Raw genomic sequence first — 20,872 nt, forward strand, 5'->3', positions numbered from 1 at the left:
GTGGGAGAATCTAACTCTCCATATCTACATGCTTTAGCCCCACCTGTTGCCTCTCATTTTTGACTCTTCCAGAATTTGCAGTACTAGCCTTCTTACAGTCTTTACTCTCCCATGTACTATCTAACTTCCACAATTTGGTTTCCTTTCTTGTTCTCGTTGTCCTTGTTTATACCATTTTTGTTTCTCAGTCACTTCACTGGGATTTCTCAACGAAAGTGAGGTAAGCATTGGGGTGCCTGGGTGGCTCAGCTGGTTAAGCATCTGTCTCTAGATTTCGGCTCAGGTCATGTTCTCACGGTTTGTGAGTTCGAGCTTCACATCAGGCTCTGTGCTGATAATGCAGAGGCTACTTGGGATTCTCTCTCTCCCCCTCTCTTTATGCCCCTCCCCTGCTTGCACTCCCCCTCTCTCAAAATAAATATAAAAAAAAATTTTAAGTGAGGTAATAAGCATCATGTTATTTTTCTTCAACTGTTTTCCTAAATCAATGTAACGGTTATTATGTAGTTATTTGCCATAATTAAAAAAATTATAAGTTTTATTCAAAATGCACATCATAAAATAAGAGTAAGCAAATATCTTACAAACACGAATAGGCTACAACTGATGTTCTCAACTGTCAAATGAAAGCCTCCGAAAAGCTTTTTCTTGTTTCCTATGAAAGAAACTCTTGGTTGCTAAATCAACACACACACACAAAAGACCATAAACTCCTTGAGAGCAGGAATCCTGTTTCACTTATCTTTACTGCTCTGTAGTAAATATCACAATAAATACTTTTTTGGGTTGAATCCAACCCTCACACCGAACACACGGCATCCAAGAGAAAAACTACTGTGATTTTATCTCCAACATTTAGAGTTTAGAGTAATAAAGCACTAAAGAATCCATTCATATCTCTAGGTCCCAACAAGATCCAATCAAATCATAACGCCATCTTTTCAAGATCACTTGGAAAGTACATAAAAGCTTAAACAAGAATTGTTACATTTGGTTAGTGCCTCGTACTTTACACAACACACCTTTTATGCCTCAGAATATTCTACAAAATCCTTTAAAGTTCTCTAAGGTCTCTCTGGAACTCAAATTAGAGATCTCAAACCCAGAAGTCCATTTAAGAACAGGCATAAATTTCAAGAACAAGTCCCTTCTTTCCAGAGATGCATGTAGGACTACAAATGATTGATTCATCCTTTTGAGAAATATTAAGCACTATGGTGAGTATACAAAGATAAACTAGACAGAGCCCTCTCCTCCAAGTCTTGTAGGTAACATAAGTCACATGCTTTTTAAAAATCAACAAGACAATGTGGAAAGTGCTGTATTTCCTAGGACTGGCCCACTAAGCAAGTCCTGGTAGGAAAACCAACTGGTTGACAAGACTGATGGCTAAGGCAAAAAACAATGCAATTACTGATTCTTCTTCCACATTATGCTCTAACATTTGAAACTGTAAATTGGACTAAGAGCAAGAATTTAAACTATGAACCATAAAAACCACTATACTCAGAAGAGGCTCTTAATTTAAGGGAGGGGAGACAATTAAAACTAAAAGAAATCCCTTAGTAAATATACCTTAATAGATGATTAATGTGAAAAACTGGCCTCTTGCAAAAGAACCTCAAAAGAAAACAGCCCAAAATAAAACATATGCCATCAACCATCAACTAAGTAACATCAATTCATACTGGATTAACCTTATGCCTGTGATTTCAAATAACAAAACCTATGAAACTCTAATGAACATGCCTTCTCAGGCTTACCCCACTAAGAATGAAAAACATGACATAATCCTTTGAAGCATTTGCAAATTGATGTCATCATTATTTTCTTAAATCACTCTTTGAAAACAAAATCAAAGAAACTAAAAAACTGCATGATGCTATAAAGTGATTTCTACATCTCTCAAATTATAAAGAGAATTCCTTATTATTTAAATTTTCCCAAGCATGCCCAAGTAAATATGTACTTTTCCAGCTATGCTTTAATTAGGCTCCCTTTCTAGTTTGGTATTTAAAAGTAATGCTTTCATCTCACAATTCTAAAAACTTTTCTAAATCACGTTGATAATGGTGAGGTCCATTTAAACACACTTCACTGGACTTACCGTTGTAGAAACTAACGGACTTTAATAAACCAGTCTGGTTTTCACATTCAGCCATTTCCAAGCACTTCCGGGGTCATGTTACTCCACAAACATACCACCAATCCTTGAGGTTTTTTTCCTGCCAGTTCTGATGAGGCCTTAGTAGAAAAATTATTTGCTTCTCCCCAAAGACAACTCTTCCCCATCTTTAGGCAACAAGTAACATTTGGTGAATTAAGCTAACTCTTACAAAATTTAACTGTAAATATAACCAGATGCTAGACTAGGATGCCAAAAGAACATGTGAGAACTTATAAGGAGGCTGAAAGACAAGACAGCTACCCTCTGCAAAAAAAAAACGGAGCTGCTGACAGAGAAGGCAGGGCGTGGGCTACAGGGGCACCTGCACACCCAGATGCATGTATGTAAAAAAAGGTAGCACTGTGCTAATATGTACTTGTGATGGGAGACAATCATGATCTGCCAAACAAAGGCCTTCATGTAAGCAAAGTGGGGTGAGGAAATGGTTCCTATTCCTTTAAGATATGTGAAGATCCGGTTGGGGTAAAGGATCCGGTTGGGGTAAAGCACCATGCCTTCCTTCCAAGATCTCGCAGCCAACAAATACACGGGGCAGTTTATTAACTTTTTTTCTTAGAAACGTTTACATTTTTCTAGTGTTACAATTCAGCTTCAGTACTGATCTCACTTCACACAGAAAAACTGTTTTTCTCTTGCTTTCCTTTATCTTTAATTTCTTCCACTTTCACCCACCCCTCTAAGATTTTAGTCACTTTGAAATTTGTAGAAATGACAGGAATGAATATAACCATGTGTCCTCTTGGTGGAGGAAAAAGCAAAGAAACCGCTGAGGCTGACACTAACATTTACCCCCAACTTGAGGCAGCCCAAATCACCAAGTGACAGCTACACCTCCAGGGCCTAAAAAGTCTACAGAGCATAGGCACTGCGGTCATCTTCCCAAAGGGGAAGACTGGAGAGACAGGAAATTGGTTTGTTGTCTTTTTCTTTTTTCTAAGGAAAGGATAAATTCTAACCTTAACTGAGAAGTTTGATTGTGACTCTTTCATACTAAAATAATCAATTATGCATATTAAAAAAAAAAAACAACAACAAAACGAGAATGTGCTGATGGCACCGAAGTCCTGCTAAAAAACAAATCTTCCCTAAGAAATTTCCTTTTTCTGAAGTTTACTAAAGTAGCACACCAAACACAGACAAATGTATCTTGCTTTTACCAATAATTAGGTAAGTTTTCTTGAGGTCGAAATGAGGAAGTATCTACTAGCAAACGGAAACTTAGTGAAATATGTAACAGGTTCAAAAAACATCTGAAGTACACCAACTAACATGGCAATCTTAACTTAGACTGCTGATCAGATGTTCTCTTCATATTTGTATTAAAATTAGATGAAGAATGAGAAAACATGCTAATCAAATATGTGGATGTGGTGGGAGTAGGAAGACATAGTTAATAGGTACCAAATCCAGACTCAATGCAAAGAGAGCACAAACCATTAGGATAAGACAACAATACAATCAAATACTCATTTGTGCTCAAAGGAAAAAAAAAAAGAAAAGAAAGAATGGAAGAAAAAGCTGGCCTGTGAACAATTTTTATGGGGAAAAAAATGAGCTAGAGGCAACAATTCTATTTGAGCCAGAGGTGTGATGATGCATCTAAATATGAAAAGTAAATGGTAATATTAAAATTTTTGAGGCTGGGTTATTACCACACGGGGTCTTGAATATGGATGAAATACTTAGAGTAAGCGGAGAAAACCCTGAGTGGATCCTCATGAGAAAGACTGAGGAGCAAAGTCAAACACTAGAGGAGCTGTGAGGTCCAGAAAAGGAGTGGACGAAGCTGCCAGCACAAACTTGGCTGCCTGAGCTCAGCATTCTCCCCTTTTTAGCCTGGGACCATCCAAAAGCAACAAGGAAAATGGAAAACAGAAACAGAAACCTCATTGTCAGCAAAACTGAGCGACAAGACTCAAAAATATCTGCAAGGGCTTCTAAGATCTCCAGTTCATGCAGAAGCCAAGGAGAAGGAAGCAGAGGAAAACAAAGGAGAGAGATCCTACCAGCACATTTCAAGGAGCAAAGGAAGAGTGGAGTATATACACATACAGATTTCTTAAAGATGAAGAACTTAGGCAGGGCAAAAGCACTAACCTGCAAAGAGAGCTCAGAAATAGAAATGGTGGTAACAGGAGTCCTTAGCACCAATAAGCCTGATCTTATGGCAGCTGCATAGAAAGGAAAACCTACACTCAGTTTCCCTACAACCTTGACTCTTGGGCCATTTCTTTTTGCCAGTCATTGCCAGATATTTGTCATCTCCTTTCAGTTTTAACTGTCATTTATCTTATGACTGAGGCTAACCATCTTTACCTACTTTGCTAATAACAAAAAGAATCCCTATTCCCCACACAGTTCTGATTGAAGGTTTAATGCCAATAAAGGGCTACAAATCATTTATGGGCTCAAATATTCCCAAATTACCTTCTGGGACCTAGAGTATAGACAATGCTTAATTACCCTGGGCTAGAAAAAAGGAGCTAGATTACCAAGAATCCAAATCAGTGGATTCTATTCATGCAAATGTGCCCTGTTTCATACCTAGCTCCATCTTTTCTGATTAAGAGGTGCCAAGAGGTGACTGTGAGTTTGAACTTTTACTAAGAAGTTGAAATTAAAGGGCTAATTAAAGCAAGTAAAGTGCAAAGTTCTCACTTAGCAGACATCCTTAATCCTCAAGTCTTTATTTTAACTAATAAAACAAAATGGCTGTAAAACTTTAGTGTCTCTCCTCTAGCCAGTGCTGGTCTTCACTTTGTAATCCTCACTCCCTACTGGGCACAGAGGCTGGATAACGAACACTTGTCTCACTACCACTTGGCCCGAAAGCAATTTCTGTAGCAAGTTCTGTGTTGCAAACGGGCTGGAGCTAAAGTTACAAACCACCAAACTAACCTGTATCGTGTCCTCAGGGAAAGTAGAGCCCAGGATTTAAATGGACAGTGGAGAATGTTGCATAAAGACACAATTGGAAATTGAGCCTCAAAACTCAAGCATTCTCATATACGAAGTCCATGGTCAACAGGCAACCTTGAAAAACCCTGGACTACTCTGGGTTTCTGTTATGTTCAAAGAACATGGAGAAAGTCTTAAAAATACTACAAAAGAGTTTGCAAAGAAGCCACAAAAAGAGTTACACAAACAGCAATATTGTCCCTCCTACAGAGGAAGGTTATGTCCTATGTTTTTTTCTGCAAGCCCAGGCTGAACATTTCCATTCTCCTTAGCTAGACAGACACTGGTTTTCTAACTCAGGTAAAAGTATAAGTTTTGCAGAATTCAGGCTATAAAACACACAAAACAAAGATTCCCCCAACCCAAATACACTCCTAACTAACTTGTGTAATACGTGCTGTTATCTAAATTAAATTCCACTGTTTAGAATCAATACAGGGCTTTTTTGTTGTTTTGGGTTCTTTTTCTGCCATAAGAAATGTGAAGCGACAAGGTGTATGAATTAAGTGGAGACTACTATGAATGAGAAACTGGGAGTTGTACTATTATGAATGAGAAACGTGGAGCTGTGAGACATATTATGAAAGGTAGTTAGGAAAATAAAATCAAAAGTTTCTTTGAGCCCCAAGTGAAAGAGAAATAACACTTCTATGAATCACAAACGAACAAGTTGTGGGTAACCACATCACCAGTGGTGCTTAGTATTAATGAATTAAATGAGCAGCAGGTAGTACAAAATGTATTTCCCTATCACAGGATATAATTAATCTCACTAGATAACAATTAGATTACAGAACAGCATTTGTATTATACCCAATGTAATTCTTTTTTTCATCCCTTATTATAGTGTGTGCCTAAAGTTAAGGCATTTATAAAAAACTGAAGTTAAGGTGTCTGTACCAAAAAAAAATGTTTTTCCTGTGAAAAAGTCTGAAGTTTCAGAAAAATATGTACACATGAACTTAGATCCAGAGGCCAAGAGAAGAAACTAAGTCAGGTCAAGCTTGAGCTGGCCAACTTAAACCACAAACAGAAACAGCCTTTCCAGAACTGGTATGATGCGGTCTCTGGGACCCTGCTGCTCTGCATCTAGCACAATGGTGGGGCAGGTCCTTCAGTTTTTACAAGCAAGGAAAACATTTCAAAGACCTCAAGGAATGTGAAGACCTGACAGTCCAAAACCATAGACAGAAGCCTTCCTTCTGATGTTACCTGACTAGCTAAGTTACCTAACTAGCTAGTTACCTGCAGGGGAAAGGTATCACATCAGGAGGCTACAGAAAACATTCCTTTGAGTGTCTGGCTACCAGTGTGAATAACGAAAGAGAATACCCACTGGACATTTCCCTCTTCCTACCTCTTCCAGCCTCCGCCTCTGTTCTTTCTGCTGCTCAATCCGTTTCTGCCTCTCTGCCAGCAGCTGCCTTTTATATTCTTCTTGCTCCCGGAGCTGTTGCTCCTGCAGTAGCTGCTGTCTCCGAAGAGCCTCGGAACGTTCCTTGTTCTCCTGTTGCAGTCTCAAGAAATCCCGACGAAGCGTCGACTCACCAGGCACGTTGACAATGGAGCTGTAGGAAAAGGCAGAGCTTTCAGGAGTACTCACAGATCACTCTGCCCTCCGGATGAGACAGCGGCCTCAGCATGCTATTCCATTTCTCATTCATCCTCTTAATGAGTTCCTTCCACCCTGGGGACTCAATTAAACATGGGAATAACTGTATCTACAACTCAATAGTATTACATCCTTTATCTGTTTCTGTCCGGGATGTCTGCATGACAAGACATCTCTAACTTCGGATTCTCACATCAACTCAAACCCTATAAAAGGAAAGTTGAAATCCTCTTCTCCCACTTCATTAGTCCCTCTCTGACCACCTTATTTCCCACCAATAAAAGCAACATCACGTTCTGAGTCTACCACAATAGAATGATCAAGAGTAATCTTCAGCACTACCCTTCCCTTCTTCTTCTGGTCCACTAAGTCTTGTCACGTATGCCCTCCAACTGCCTATTTCCAGAGTAAGCAGCTGAGCCCAAGTGGGTCCCAAGAATGAGCCACTGGGAGATAAACAACATCATTCCTAGCTGGTCTCCCTGCTGAGAGCCACCACTCTACTTCCAATGCCCAGAAATAACATGGCAAATCAAAACCACTCTCTCCTTCTATCATACTCCTATCCAAAACAATTATATTTCTCATGAAATCGATTCAAATTACTAGAAAATAGTCTCAGATGGATTAAAACATTCTCCTATGTATGAAGAAAAGGATATTATGGAGCTTTATCAAAAGATTTTCTCATCTCTTCATGTGCTCTCTTCAAACCCCCACCGCCCACACGTGGGTCCCTACAGGTCTCTCAACACGCCCTTCCAGCCTCCTTTTGTTCAGTAAGTTTTGTGTGGCTAAAGCACAAAGGACTGCCAGGCAAGACCATTATTAAAATTTCAAAATCTCATATTCCTTGAATAGTTACTATAAGGTTCATACTAGCAAACCTTCAACCTTCTGCTTCACTGTACCTTGGGAAGCCACAGATAACCAAAACATAGACTAGTAGATGGGTCAAGACATTATACACACTCGTAGAAAAAATGCAATACTGGTAACCACACTTGTGGGAAGAGCAAAACAAAACAAAACAAAACAGAAAACATTTTAGTAAAGACTGCAGTATTTTTCAATGGAGGCCCTACTGGCCCATGAGCAGGACAGTTCTTTGTGGGTAGGACTATTTAATACGTAGCACAGCATTTACCATCCATGCCTTCTGGAGCAGTAAGTGCCAGCGGCAAGATCCCTTTCCTCAGAACCAAACACAACATTCTACATTTCCAAATAACTGGGGGAGGGGAAACGGTGCAATCTTGGTAAAGCACCACTGAATAAGAGAATCCAGAGGGAGAAAAGTGTTCATAAGAATCTTTTGAAGAATGAAGAAGAATGAAGAGATTAAGGTACTTTCAAAGTACTTTAAGATTTCTTCGAACTACGCAGGCATCTTTTGAAATCCTGGCATTAGCATGAAACAACCTCTTCATAAAGCAGGAAGCTGAACAGTGGCTTCATCATTATTACCTTGGCTCTCCTTCCTGCTCAGGCACTTCTTCCTCTTCTTCCTCACTCCCGCTGTACTCATATTCGGTTTCATCTATAAAGGACAAGATAAATGGAACAGTTCACAAATCATGACACATGGATGTACACGCAAACATCTCTAAGAGCACTATGGCAGAAAATAAACGATACGTTCTTTATGAAAATGACAATGTATATGGAGTACCTGGGGAAGGAGGGGGGTGACACCCAATTCCCTGGGCCACCCTTACTCCCCATGGAAGAGCAGATTTCACTGTATTCAAGACAGTCCCTTATGGGATACACTGGTGAGGGGGTACAGGGCTGTGAGAGGGGTGCTCAAGCTCTTGACACTCAAGAAAAGTGACTCCAATGCATCAGCAAATTGGCAAAATCCCATTGATGCCAAAAGGCTAAAGAAAGAGATTAACTGCCCAAACTAAGGCAACTAGGAGATGTCATCTGGTTACTGTTGGCACTCAGGGAGCCCCTCAGAGTGCAGCAGAGAGAAAGGTCTGCGGGACTGATGAGTGAAGTACAGGAAGTACTTGGGGCATTGAGAGACAAAATCCAATGTCCCCACATATTACAAAGGTGAAGCCAGGGAAAAATCGGTGCAAAGACAATACAGCAAGAGGAGGAGAGAGAAGGTGCTCTTCTTTCACCACATTAAGCAAAAATGTCAACATGAGCAACCTGTTTTCACATCAGCAGGTTTTATACTACGTCACCCCAAGCAACAGACCTTGTACTTAAGGTCAGTACCTAAACTTTGAGTGAACAATTTCACTCCAGAGAGCAATCAAAACTAGAAAGGTTGAAGAACTGTGTAAAACAAGTCTATTTGCAAACAAAAACCACATTTCTAACTTTTTTCAGAGACACAGAAGTTGGAAATCAGTATCTCGGTAAGAAAAACAGTTCTGAGAACTTAAAATGGGGTCAGTCTACATTATATATAATTCTAGACACACGTATCTACAGATTCATCAGTCTATATATACAACATTAGTTCTTTTCACTGAGAAGACCATCAAAACTGTATAATTTTAAAGAACATAAAAATAGGTTAGCTTCCAAAGGAAATTCTAACCTAAGTAATCTTTAGATTCTTTTAAGTAGTACTCTGTTATGTTTACTATTTGGTACTATGAACTATTAATTATTGACAAGAGGCTGAGGGTATCTGAAAGGTAAATGAATGTAACTTGAAAATAAAGAAATGAAGATAAAGTGCTCCATAATTTCCATCCACAAATGTGCACAAGAGTCCAGGCGGAGTACTCCGTAAACGCCTGGCACGGAGCAAATGCTCCATGACGATGAGCTATTATTAAGAAAGTACATACTGGGAAAATGATTCAATATACAAATAACCTCCCTCTCCCACCCCCAAAAAAGCTTTGTTTTCAAATTTCAGTTCACTTATTGTAACTGCATAGCTTAACATACCAAACTTAATTACTTTTATAACTGAATATATCAGAGGGCCAAAAGTAGTTGTGAGCATCGCTGATAATGTAGCTCTGAAGACTGAAAAGAACATGTAAAAAGCTCACTACAGACCTCCAAAGAGGACTGTGACCAAGTCTTTTTACTGCCTTGAACTTGCTCTTCTTAGTTTCTCTTTTGGCCTTGAAATTTGAACGTCAAAAAAATTCACCATCAAGATGCCAGTTATCAAACGTTGTTCTGTGAAGTTATGATAAGAATTCATAAAACAGAAAGATCAATGTGAGCTGGAGGCCTCGGTGAAGGCGGAAGATGGTGGAGAAGCCTGAGCTCCATCTTGCTGGACAGCAAGGAGACAGATGGTGCTCCGGACAGGTAGATACAGACCACACAGAGATATAAAACCAAGACACCAGGAACAGAAAGAAACATCAAATAATTAACATGTTCACGTTGTGCTATGGTGACAGAAAAGTAGTCAGGCACACATGTGGCCCAGGCCTGGCCACACCACCTGCACAGAGTAAAGCAGTAAGAAACCCAGAGGGTTCTCAAGTAGGAGATACATGCAATGAACACACGGATGGTGATGTTCACAGCTGGTGCTCAATAAACCTTGAGTGACTTATTCAGAATGCAAATGCACATAATGAAGTAAAAAGAACAGCAACAAAGACATGTTCCTGAGGAGGAACAAGAGAAACATCCCTTCATGCTGACCAGCCACAGTGGCGGTTTATCTGGTGTCAGCTTGGTGACATAGCATGCAGCTCCGGTCTACTCCACCTGAGCCGGGCTGGCCCTGAGGCTCATGGCTGACCCGCAGAGCAGAGACAAACTATGCCAGCACCAGCCAAGGGAGCACAAACTCCTGGGTGGAAAAGGAATAACCTATTCTGGTGGGCAAAAACCTCAATTTTCTTTTTTTTTAAGATGAAAATAAAAACAGATTAATACCTTTCTCTCCTCTCTTCTTTCTTGTCCGGTCTATGTGGTCCTTAAGCTGGATTCTAACTTGCCTTTCATTTGGCTGATCCCTTATAAAAGGATGTTTCAAAAGCTGCTCGGTGGAGGGCCGCTGCATGTAATTCTTCACCAGGCACCCTTCTATAAAACTAAAAAATTTCTTTGACCTGTAAGAGAAAGTAACAAAGATCATCGAATTTCTACTGCAAAGAGCAAAGCTCCAAAATATCAGTAAATTATTAGTCTGAAAACATACAAGAGCTTCATAATTCACTGTGAACATTCTGCAAATGCACAGGGAAAGTATGAGGAACCCGGGACCATTGTGGATAAGGAGCATCACTTAAACACGGTTTAAGAGTTATACCACACCACCACCAATACACAACAGAGAGCTCTGAAAGCAGTCAGCTTTAAATGAACTAGGTTTAAATGTAATGTTGCTTATTAGTCATTTAATCACAGGGGTTTTTGTGAAAATGAAGGCAGACAGGATAGTAGATGTCCGGAACCTGGAAGACAAGGATGGACACAAAGATAAGGAGCTGGTAAATGACCAAATGCTTTGGCTCTTGAACCTGTTAATACGACATTTCGATTAGTTCTCTATGCTTAATGTACAGAGACAGAAATACATAATAGCTCTGAGGAGGGCAAGGACTCTGTCACAAACATTTACCCTACTAGCTACTTCTACTTTTCCCCTTTCCTCCATGCCTGGCTCATGATGACCCCCATCCATGGCCTTGGCCAAGACACTTAACTATACTGTCTTTTGAGACTAAGATAAGATATGGTTTCTTTAGGTATGGCTTTCCTTGGAAACACTCCACCCTACATGCCCAAAATTAGAAGCCTTTCCTCTAAGGTTGTTTGCATTTAATAGACTATACACTTCATGTTTATGTTTGTCTCCCTGCTGGGGTACAGGTCAGGAACGGATTTCTACTTTTCAACTTGTCGGCAATGCCCAGCACTGAGCATGGCAGACCTCAAGAGGTATGTAATAAATTTTTGTTGAATGAATGAGTTGTTCAGTCTTTAGTTCAGTTCTAATTACTTCACTACTTTGAAGAATCACTTGTATTGTCTTGTATTTCCATTCAAATTTCCCATTTTTTTCAATTCGACAAATATTTACATTTCAATTTACATTTGTTTATGCTAGGCTCTATAAGAAATACACATAGGAAATAAAGTGGAGGAAATCTATGGACGCACAATAGCAGGTATGTACTCAACCTTACAGAGGAAGAAAGAACTACTGCTACAGGGGGTTAGCCAGCATAAAAAAAGTAGGATAGTTGATATTCTAGAAATGGGAGAGAGAAGCCACCATTCCAGAGTGAAAGGAACAACATGAACAAAGGGAGAAAAGTATTAGGGAGTAATGAATCGTTTTCTGATGCTAGTATAAAAAGTGGAAAAGAACAGAAAAATAGGTCAGAATCAGCTCAGAGAAGGGTCCTCAAAGTCACACAGCAAGGTTGTGACTTTATTCTGTGGCTAGTGAGGAACATGGTAGAGTCTACACAGTTGTAGTGGAAACTGCTCTAACACAGAGATTCCTAAACTCCAATGCCCATCAACTCCACTTTGAGAGTTTATTAAAAATACAAATACCTGGGTCACTCCTCAGACCTAACAAACAAGAAACACCTTGAGGTTGGAACCCTAAATGAAGATTCCAAAGGGATTCTCACATTCCATGTCTACAAATTAACATTTGGGAATCAATCGATCTACAATATATTCTTTAAAATCAATTGTCAAGTTCTGCTAGAAGAGAATTCACTGATCACTTCTCTAAAACCAGCAGGAGAAATTTACACTGGTGGATAGGAAGATAGCAATCAGAAAGGAAAAAGAACACTATGTTTGCAATCATCTCATTCTTTCAGAATACCTGGATAAAATGACAGCAATGATGTAAATGGATGAAAATGCATCTAATCAACTTTAGAGAAAATGTGGTGTAAGAAAGCAGGAAGATTTGTTGCCATCTACAGCTGTCTCTTTAGATCACTGTATTATACACAGAATGGTTAATCCCAAACTGCAAATAACAGACAGAATAATCAGAGTGGGGCCAGCTGACAAGACTTGTGAATTGTGAGGTACCCTGAAGACAGAGCATAAACTCCCTTTAATAAAAATAGCATTATTTAGTTTAGCTAGTGTTACCCACCCCCAGAACTTACTCCTTGGTGATGTCCTCTATACACATTTGGTTTCCCTAAAGTTGGCCACCCACCACTGATGACTACAGCTATCATGTTTCAGTACAAGAGACCAAGTGGGGCTAAAATCTTGACAACTGTACGGCTTTAGAGAACTCTCTAAAAACTGGTAAGTGGAACTAGATAAGCTCAGTTATCTGGAGTTGAAGGTGGTTAAACACAGTGTAAGTAGAATGAGAAAATTCCTGCCAGCAGACAAAAGGTAGGTAAAGACAGTGAGGAACGGGGAGAAGTATGAAAGAAACAAGAGTGAAAACACGTGTGTGCATGTAAAGCCCACAGATGGGCAAGGAAAACCACAGAATATCAGAAGATGAGCAACCAAGAAGAGCACAGTAATGGCTAAAAGACCAAATCCAGAACAGAAGAACGCTTGAAACTGAGATGTTTCACATACTTCAGAATTAGAGTCAAGAACCTGAGAGGAGATAACACTCATCGGAAAATAAGTGAGAATAGTTTCAGAAGGGGAAAAAACCACCATAGTAGGAGGTGGGCACCAGTGAGACAGACGTGCCCTGGAAAACAGGAATGGAAGAAAGGGAGAGGACCCATGTGCATGAGGAGCCTGAATGGAGACAAAGTGAGAGGAAAGGACTCAAAAAAAAAAAAGTTCAAGGAGAAATAAGGGAGCAACATTCTCAGGTGAAAACAAAGCACTACCCTCTCCTGTAAAGACTTTTAAAACTAAACCAAATCAACACTTTTCCACACCGCTACAATTCTTAAAGCTTTCACGAGGAAGGTCACCATCATCTCCCTTCACTCATAAGCAACTTTGGCTTTGCAAGTATGTGAGCTGCAGGGAGAGAGAAAGGTGGCAGCCCAAAGAGAGGACCATTCCTCTCATTTCTGGAATGAAAAAAGATACAAATAATTCCAATGTTTTGCAATCATTACAGTAAATGCCTCCATTAATGTTCAAATCCTATCTTATCCGAGGAACTACAAAGTCAGTACAGCTATGCTTTTTAATGTGAAAATGCTTAGAAATATACTTAAAAGTGGGCTTAAATATTAAAGTGAAACTTTTTTTCTTTAACCATGTTACAGTATTTCATATGGTCACTTGTTACTATTTTGTAATGAAAAGAATTTATCAAGAAAAAAACCAATTTAACTGGTGTTTCACGGTGCTGGCTCTTACGTTCTTTGGGAATGAAAATGGCTAGAATTTTGTCTTGGAGCGAAACTGAAAAGGAACAATTTGTTTTAAAAAAGGAAAGAACAACAACAACAACAAAAGCATACATAGCTTACCATTTTTTTGACTTCAGCCTGGGAGGAGGGTTTCTGGGAATGAGAAACAGTGCTCTCATTGGATGCATGTCACAGAGAGCTGGGGAAAGGAGATGGTTGTGTCAGTATGGCACTTAATTTTACTCATTTTTAATTTCTAGGGCTCACTCAAAATATCAAATGCGTTGTCCCATCATCTGATAATCTTTATGTCAAGCAGTTTAGACATCCAGCTATCAACCCTAGGATATACCTTGAATTTCCCCCTTTATAAACATAGCAAAAGATAAGGAGGTCAAGAGCAACAAGAAGAACATAATTTCACAGTTCAAACTGACATTGGAAAGTTTTCATAAATCAAAGATAAATATGGATTCAAAGTCTTAAAAGAGTGAATAGCTTAAGTTTCTACACCATCTATAAGATCTCAACGAAAATAATTTTATTGTCATAGGGTCACTGTGAGGATTAAATCAGATACTGCTCGAAAAGGCATTCACAGAGTGCCTAGACATAGTAATCAGCCCAGTGAAGCCCTCCAGAAATGTTAACTGTTCTTTTGCTATAGCCAGTGTTACTAAGAAGGAGCAAAGACGAGAGAACAAAATGGATTGTTTGATTCTGTGCATTTACTGTTTATACTTCTTTCACTTGCCCATAAAGGCATAGCAGGTGTAAACGCACATATTAATATATCAAAAGAGATAATGTGCATTTTTGTATGTCTATTTACCTTCGTAAGAATCTTACAAGGCAGCTAAGAAATGGGGGCCAAGAAGACAATCTATTCCCACTGTGAAAAAAACCTGAAACAAAGGATCTGGCAATACATCCCTGTCTCAATTCCTCAGAGGGAAACATGAGGAAACATGGTGTTCAAGACTGACATCCATTTCTGTACTGTAAACTAATTTTTAGCCATTGGAAATTTTTTTCATTCATTCAACAAATATTTATTCAGCAGCAACTATGTAGCATGACATGTACACATTCTTTGTGTACCCCTTTTTTTAGGGGGACCAGCAGATAACGCTGTTTTGTCCCTTTGTTCTCTGCAATTCTACCTGTCTCTGCTCAAAAATCAATTTTATGAAGTTGTCATTGATTTAACTGAAAGGGAGAAGCAAATTTCACAAGTATCCAAAAAAAGGAAAAAAAAAGAAAAAAAAATTATTCTACAGATAAAAAGTTAGGCCTCTATTTGTAAAGTAATAACATAAGTATTACTAAAATGTCACGTGTTAGGATTTAGTTTCACTAAAGTTTAAATTGTGAAAAGAAAAATTACTGCCTATTATCTGATGTCAGCATAATTTCAGGTCACACATCTAAATACAACTTACGTAAAAGATAAAATGTAGCCTACAGACTTCAGGGATCTTCAAAAGGAAGAGTGGATGCCAAGAATCCTTTTACATCTAAAACTTCACTGTATTTATGATTCCTTCCACTAAATGCCCCACTAGGAAAGGCTTTATCCATGAAGTTGTTCTTTTTGAAGGCTTGAGACTGATTTTAACTCACACAGAAGAACTGGGCTAAAGAAGAAAGTACATTACTTACGGGGAGCACCTTCTGCCATTTCAATGGCTGTAATGCCACAAGACCAAAGGTCACTCTGCAAAAATAAAACAGAATGTTACAGCTACTGGATTAGATATGAAGCCACTAACTTATCACTGCTGACTAGTCACACAAATGATTTAAAGGCATTTTTTGGTATATAAACTGAAAAGAAGTTGCCAGAAAATTAAAAGCACAAACACATACGTAAGAATACTTTCCAAATGAATGAATGAATGAAAAAATAAATATAAAATTGACCTGTTAACTAGAACCACTCCCATCTGTGACTGAACGAGAGATGGTCCATGTAAAAGCTTCTCTCGGCCACTGCATGCCTGCTGTTCAGTGTGTCCCCTCATTTCTTTACGTTCAATAATTTTGACTCCTGGCCCAAGTTATGTTTAATTTTATGATTTATGTCACTATCTCAAACTTAATTAAGATGTTAAAATTTTAAAGGCTAACCTGAAACTAATATACACTGTATGTTAATTATACTTGAATTAAAAAATAAATTAACTTTAAAAAAAAGTTTAAAGGCTAGAAAGCCTTCTTTATAAAAGGCTCAGAGTTGAATTCACCAACTGTAATCACACCGCTGAGCCTCTACTCTCCCCTCAAACTTAATAAGGAGTAAGCAATCAGCTGCCTTTCTAGGCATGGAATCTCTTCTCAGTCCCCTGAAATATTAATTGTAAAATCTGAGTTTTAACTTTATTCCCCACCCAAATACAAGTTTCATGAGGGCAGACATTTTCGTCTGTTTTATTCACCTTGCGTCCCCAAAATTGTGACTGGCATGTGGTAGGCACTCAATAAACATCGGCTGATGAATGACGGAAGTAAGTTTTATCAGCCAATTTCTTAAAATCCAAAACAGATTTTTAAAAAGCAGACAATTGGGTAGTTATTATCATTAGCATTCTTTTGTTTATATGCTATATTCTAATGAAAGATTTACTTAAAGTTGCTCAGTTTTCTAAATAACCTATAATTATGTTACACAATTCAAACACATGTTTGATTCCAAAAAGGACAGGCCCACAAATTTCTCCCTTATTTTTACGAGGTTTTCTATACTGTCAAGCGCAAAGGAGGGGCTTCACCCACCTGGACTCAGTGACTAATCTTAAGCATCAGTGGCAGGATATACAGATGTTCACGCCCCCCTGGTGTGATATAACACAAACCATACCCATCTCCCGAGGCAATCCTGCTTTAGGTTTTCTCAATACTAATGGAATTTCTCCAGTTTATAAGACACAAGGAAAATACCTTAACAAAGATTGTAAAGTTAAAATTTAAAAATGGTAAGACAAATCTATATGGTGGAATACTGCCTTGTCAACAAATCAGTGTCATGAAAAAAAGAAGAGGAGGGGCAGTTTGTTAGCCTTGATTAAAAGATACACAGTAGCCAAACAACCAAATACAATATCTTGTCCTATATTAAACACTCGTTTGGATAAGCCAGGTATAAACCAGTTGGGTTTAATTACAAACTCTGTACTATGAAATTATTTTTAATTTACTTAAGCATCATAATATTTTGGGTATGCTGGAAAATATTTTTGGATATGTAATAACATAATAAAGAGTGAAAAGTCACCTAGTCTATAATTTATTGTAAAATACTCCAGCATGTTTAAAAATAAAATAAAAATTTCTTGGGGCGTCTGGGTGGCTCAGTCGGTTGAGTGTCCGACTTCGGTTCAGGTCATGATCTCACGGTCCGTGAGTTCGAGCCCCATGTTGGGCTGTGTGCTGACAGCTCAGAGCCTGGAGCCTGCTTCGGATTCTGTGTCTCTGTCTCTCTTTGACCCTCCCCCATTCATGCTCTGTCTCTCTCTGTCTCAAAAATAAATAAACATTAAAAAAAAATTAAAAAATAAAATAAAATAAAATAAAAATTCCTCCATACCATATGCTTAAAATGAGCTTCATTAATTGGGTATTTATAATAAATACTAAAATACACTGGAGAGTGTGAAAATATGAACTCAATTTTGAATACCGTTAACAGATACATAGACACTCTGACTCGTTTAATTACAGCAAGAGAACTTTGGTAAAAAAATAATTTTTGTAAACGCTCAACCTGAATCTGATGATCAAATATGGGCTTTACATTGAGATCAAAAAAGTGCATCATTGATACAAGTCCCTAGAGGTCACTCTAATAATTTAAATATATTATTTGTGTGCCAAATCAAAGCTATAAAGCTCTTTAGCAATACTCTAAAATTTCACATAGATGAAGCTATTGTTATATATTCTGACAGTATTTTTAAAAGTATAATAAACATCTGATTATATTCTTCAATTTTACAAGGATGGCAAACAGGGCAGAAGCATTTAATTTACTCATGACAAAAAGTTCTATGCACAAGTCAGTGACTTGCATTGCCCTGAAAGCAGAATATTACTTAGTAAGGAGAACAGAGGTGATGGGGGATGAACAATAACAAGACAGCATCTCAATACTGTTCCAGAAAATTTGCACTTGCAACAAAGTTTCCAAGTCATTCTCATTGAAAAAGCAGTAAGCTTTTTGTAAGCAGTGCCCCCATCCCTCAGGAATGCCAGGGACCCAGTAAAGGCCAAGAAAGTAGGCGCCTCTTACTCTGTAATCGTAGGTGGCATCTGGGTTCTCATCACAGGCAATGACCTCAGGAGCCATCCAGTAGGGGGTGCCTATGAATGTATTTCTCCTCCCAACTGTCCGGTCCAGCTGAGCACTCACACCGAAATCAACTGTGGGAGGAAGAGAAAGGAAGAAGTAGAACATAATTAGCAAATAAGTAAACTATCAGACGAAGAAAGGTGAGGAGGAGGTGTCTTCAGAGTAAACTCAAGGAGTAATACTTCATGGATATACAAACTCCTCAAGGTCACCAGCACTGATAAGGAGCAGTCTCCAGAGCAGAGCCACTAAAATGACAAGATCCTCTACCAGTCTACCGGCTCCTGGGAAGCCTGAACCCAGCCACTTCCCTGAGCTTCCAGGATAGTGGCCACCAGAGGGACTTTTGGATGAATTAGGACGTTCGGTGCTTGCAGGAAACATGCCTGCGACAAACAAGATCAAGTCATAGAAAGCTCCAAGTTCAGGAGAACTGACTAACACCCACGTGACCTAGCTTCTGAGGCAGCACTAACCACAGAAAGAGAAGAAAGCCACAAAGGTTTTCTGGAAAGAACACAGTAATGAATTCAATAAAGAGAATGAAGCTATATCACAAATATACTAAGAAACACCTCTCAGAGTACCTGGGACTTCCGATTTTTCAGAGTGACCCCTACATCCTACTCAGCCAAACGATGATGGTAGTCTAGAGGAAAGTTCAAGGGTGGGAGGCAGAGCTGACAGGAAGATCGGGATCTCTAATAGAATGTTTGCCAATGATACCACTACGTACATTGTCATTACCCCTAGGAGGACTGCACAATGCTGAGATCACTCACAGGAGTGGGGTTATAGACTCAACTTGTGTATGTACATCTCCTGAAGCCACTCGGGCAACGACATGGCCAAGAGGTGGGCTCACAAGCTAAGGGCTCCTGAGACAGACACATGTGCCAAGCAGTGCATGCCATTTGCAGCAACTCAAATAGCAGTCGCCAAGTGATCACCAAGCGATTATTACGAAGGGAGTATCACAGGCCTGGCACCAGAGGGCCAGTGCAGGGGACACACACAGCTTGCTGAGTCACTGGGAATGAGAACAATTCAAGTGTCTCCTATCTTGGTTTTGAGGGAATTTCCTAAATGGGCACCCTATTTCTCCACAGACGACCGATAAATGGAGGTATTATGCAAGAAAGCAATAATGAAGATTTTAAGGTAGAACTACGGTGCGTAAGATTTTTGAAAGATGGAGTAGATCCTTATAAGTAGAAAGAATTTTTTTCTGTGATGCCTTAGTGGAAGAAAACTTACTGCTAATTCTGTTTAAAAATTTGACAGAACCATTATATAAAAGTGGGATTGAAAAAAGTTCAGGGGCGTCTGGATGGCTCAGTCAGTTAAGCGTCTGACTTCAGCTCAGGTCATGGTCTCACGGTCTGTGAGTTCGAGCCCCGTGTCGGGCTCTGTGCTGACAGCTCAGAGCCTGGAGCCTGCTTTGGATTCTGTGTCTCCCTCTCTCTCTGCCCCTCCCCTGCTCATGCTCTGTCTCTGTCTCAAAAATAAATAAAAACATTAAAAAAAAATTTTTTTTAAAGGAAAAAGAAAAAAGTTCAAATTCAGGTAAGGGAAACAGGAAATATAGAAGAACCATTATAAAATCATCTCCAGGAAGGTACTTTGGACCTCATCCATTCAAGCATCCACACATAAATTTACTGAGCACCTACAACATCTAAGCCACTAAGTTAGGTGCCAGATTAGAATGCTTTCATAAGGGGCACCTGGGTGGCTCAGTTGGTTAGGCAACTGACTTCAGCTCAGGTCATGATCTCGCAGTTGGTGAGTTTGAGCCCTGCGTTGGACTCTGTGCTGACAGCTCAGAGCCTGGAGCCTGCTTCGGATTCTGTGTCTCCCTCTCTCTCTACCCCTCCCCTGCTCACACTCTGTGTTTCTCTGTCTCTCAATAGTAAACAGACGTTAAAAAAAAATTATAAAAAAAAAAAAAAGAATGCTCTCATAAATAAAACATCCTAGTTGCTACACTCCTAGAAATTACATTCCGGTAAATAAGTCAGAAATAGAGGTAAACAAACAGCTGTATAATTATAAATTGTGATCAGTATTAATGAGGAAACAAGTGGTGGGACCCAATACAGATCAGAGGGTCAGGGAAGGTCTTGAAGATGAGGAAAAAACTGCAACTTCAAAACTGTTCCCAGTGGGGAATAGTGTATGTGCAGACGCTAAGGGAAAAGTCTAAGAAATATAAAAATGAGTGAACTGAAGAAGAGAGAAGTGAGGATGGTCACAAAGTAGGGCTGGAAAGTAGTAGGAGCCATGGCTTTTTATGGGCCATGGGAAGAAATGTACATTTTACTCCAGGTGTAAAAGGAAGCCACTAACGGGTCTTTAAGAAAGAAAGTGATGTGATCTGATTTAAACAGTAGTCTATTATATGGTGAGCAGAGGGGAGAAGCATGAGGGAAGGGCGGTTGGAGCCAGACAAAATAATAAGCCCAGTTCTCACTTCTTAAGTAGAACAAAAGAGAAAATGT

The 20,872-nt window shown here is 39.2% G+C and overlaps 1 protein-coding gene across 50 annotated transcripts in view; it reads right to left on the minus strand.

Moving 5' to 3' along the window:
* The window catches only part of MAP4K4 (mitogen-activated protein kinase kinase kinase kinase 4), a 190,947-nt gene that overhangs the window by 49,718 nt on the left and 120,357 nt on the right, over positions 1–20,872 (minus strand). For all 50 annotated transcript variants that reach the window (XM_045054041.1, XM_045054047.1, XM_045054046.1 and 47 more), the window contains exons 7-12: positions 18,312–18,442; positions 15,686–15,740; positions 14,144–14,222; positions 10,635–10,810; positions 8,226–8,298; positions 6,504–6,714 (exon numbers count right to left, since the gene is read on the minus strand). In XM_045054041.1, the coding sequence (XP_044909976.1) occupies positions 6,504–6,714; positions 8,226–8,298; positions 10,635–10,810; positions 14,144–14,222; positions 15,686–15,740; positions 18,312–18,442 (725 nt within the window). The remainder of the gene's footprint in view (positions 1–6,503; positions 6,715–8,225; positions 8,299–10,634; positions 10,811–14,143; positions 14,223–15,685; positions 15,741–18,311; positions 18,443–20,872) is intronic.

This window comes from Felis catus, chromosome A3, assembly GCF_018350175.1.
Source record: "Felis catus isolate Fca126 chromosome A3, F.catus_Fca126_mat1.0, whole genome shotgun sequence".
Classification (NCBI taxonomy): Eukaryota; Metazoa; Chordata; class Mammalia; order Carnivora; family Felidae; genus Felis; species Felis catus.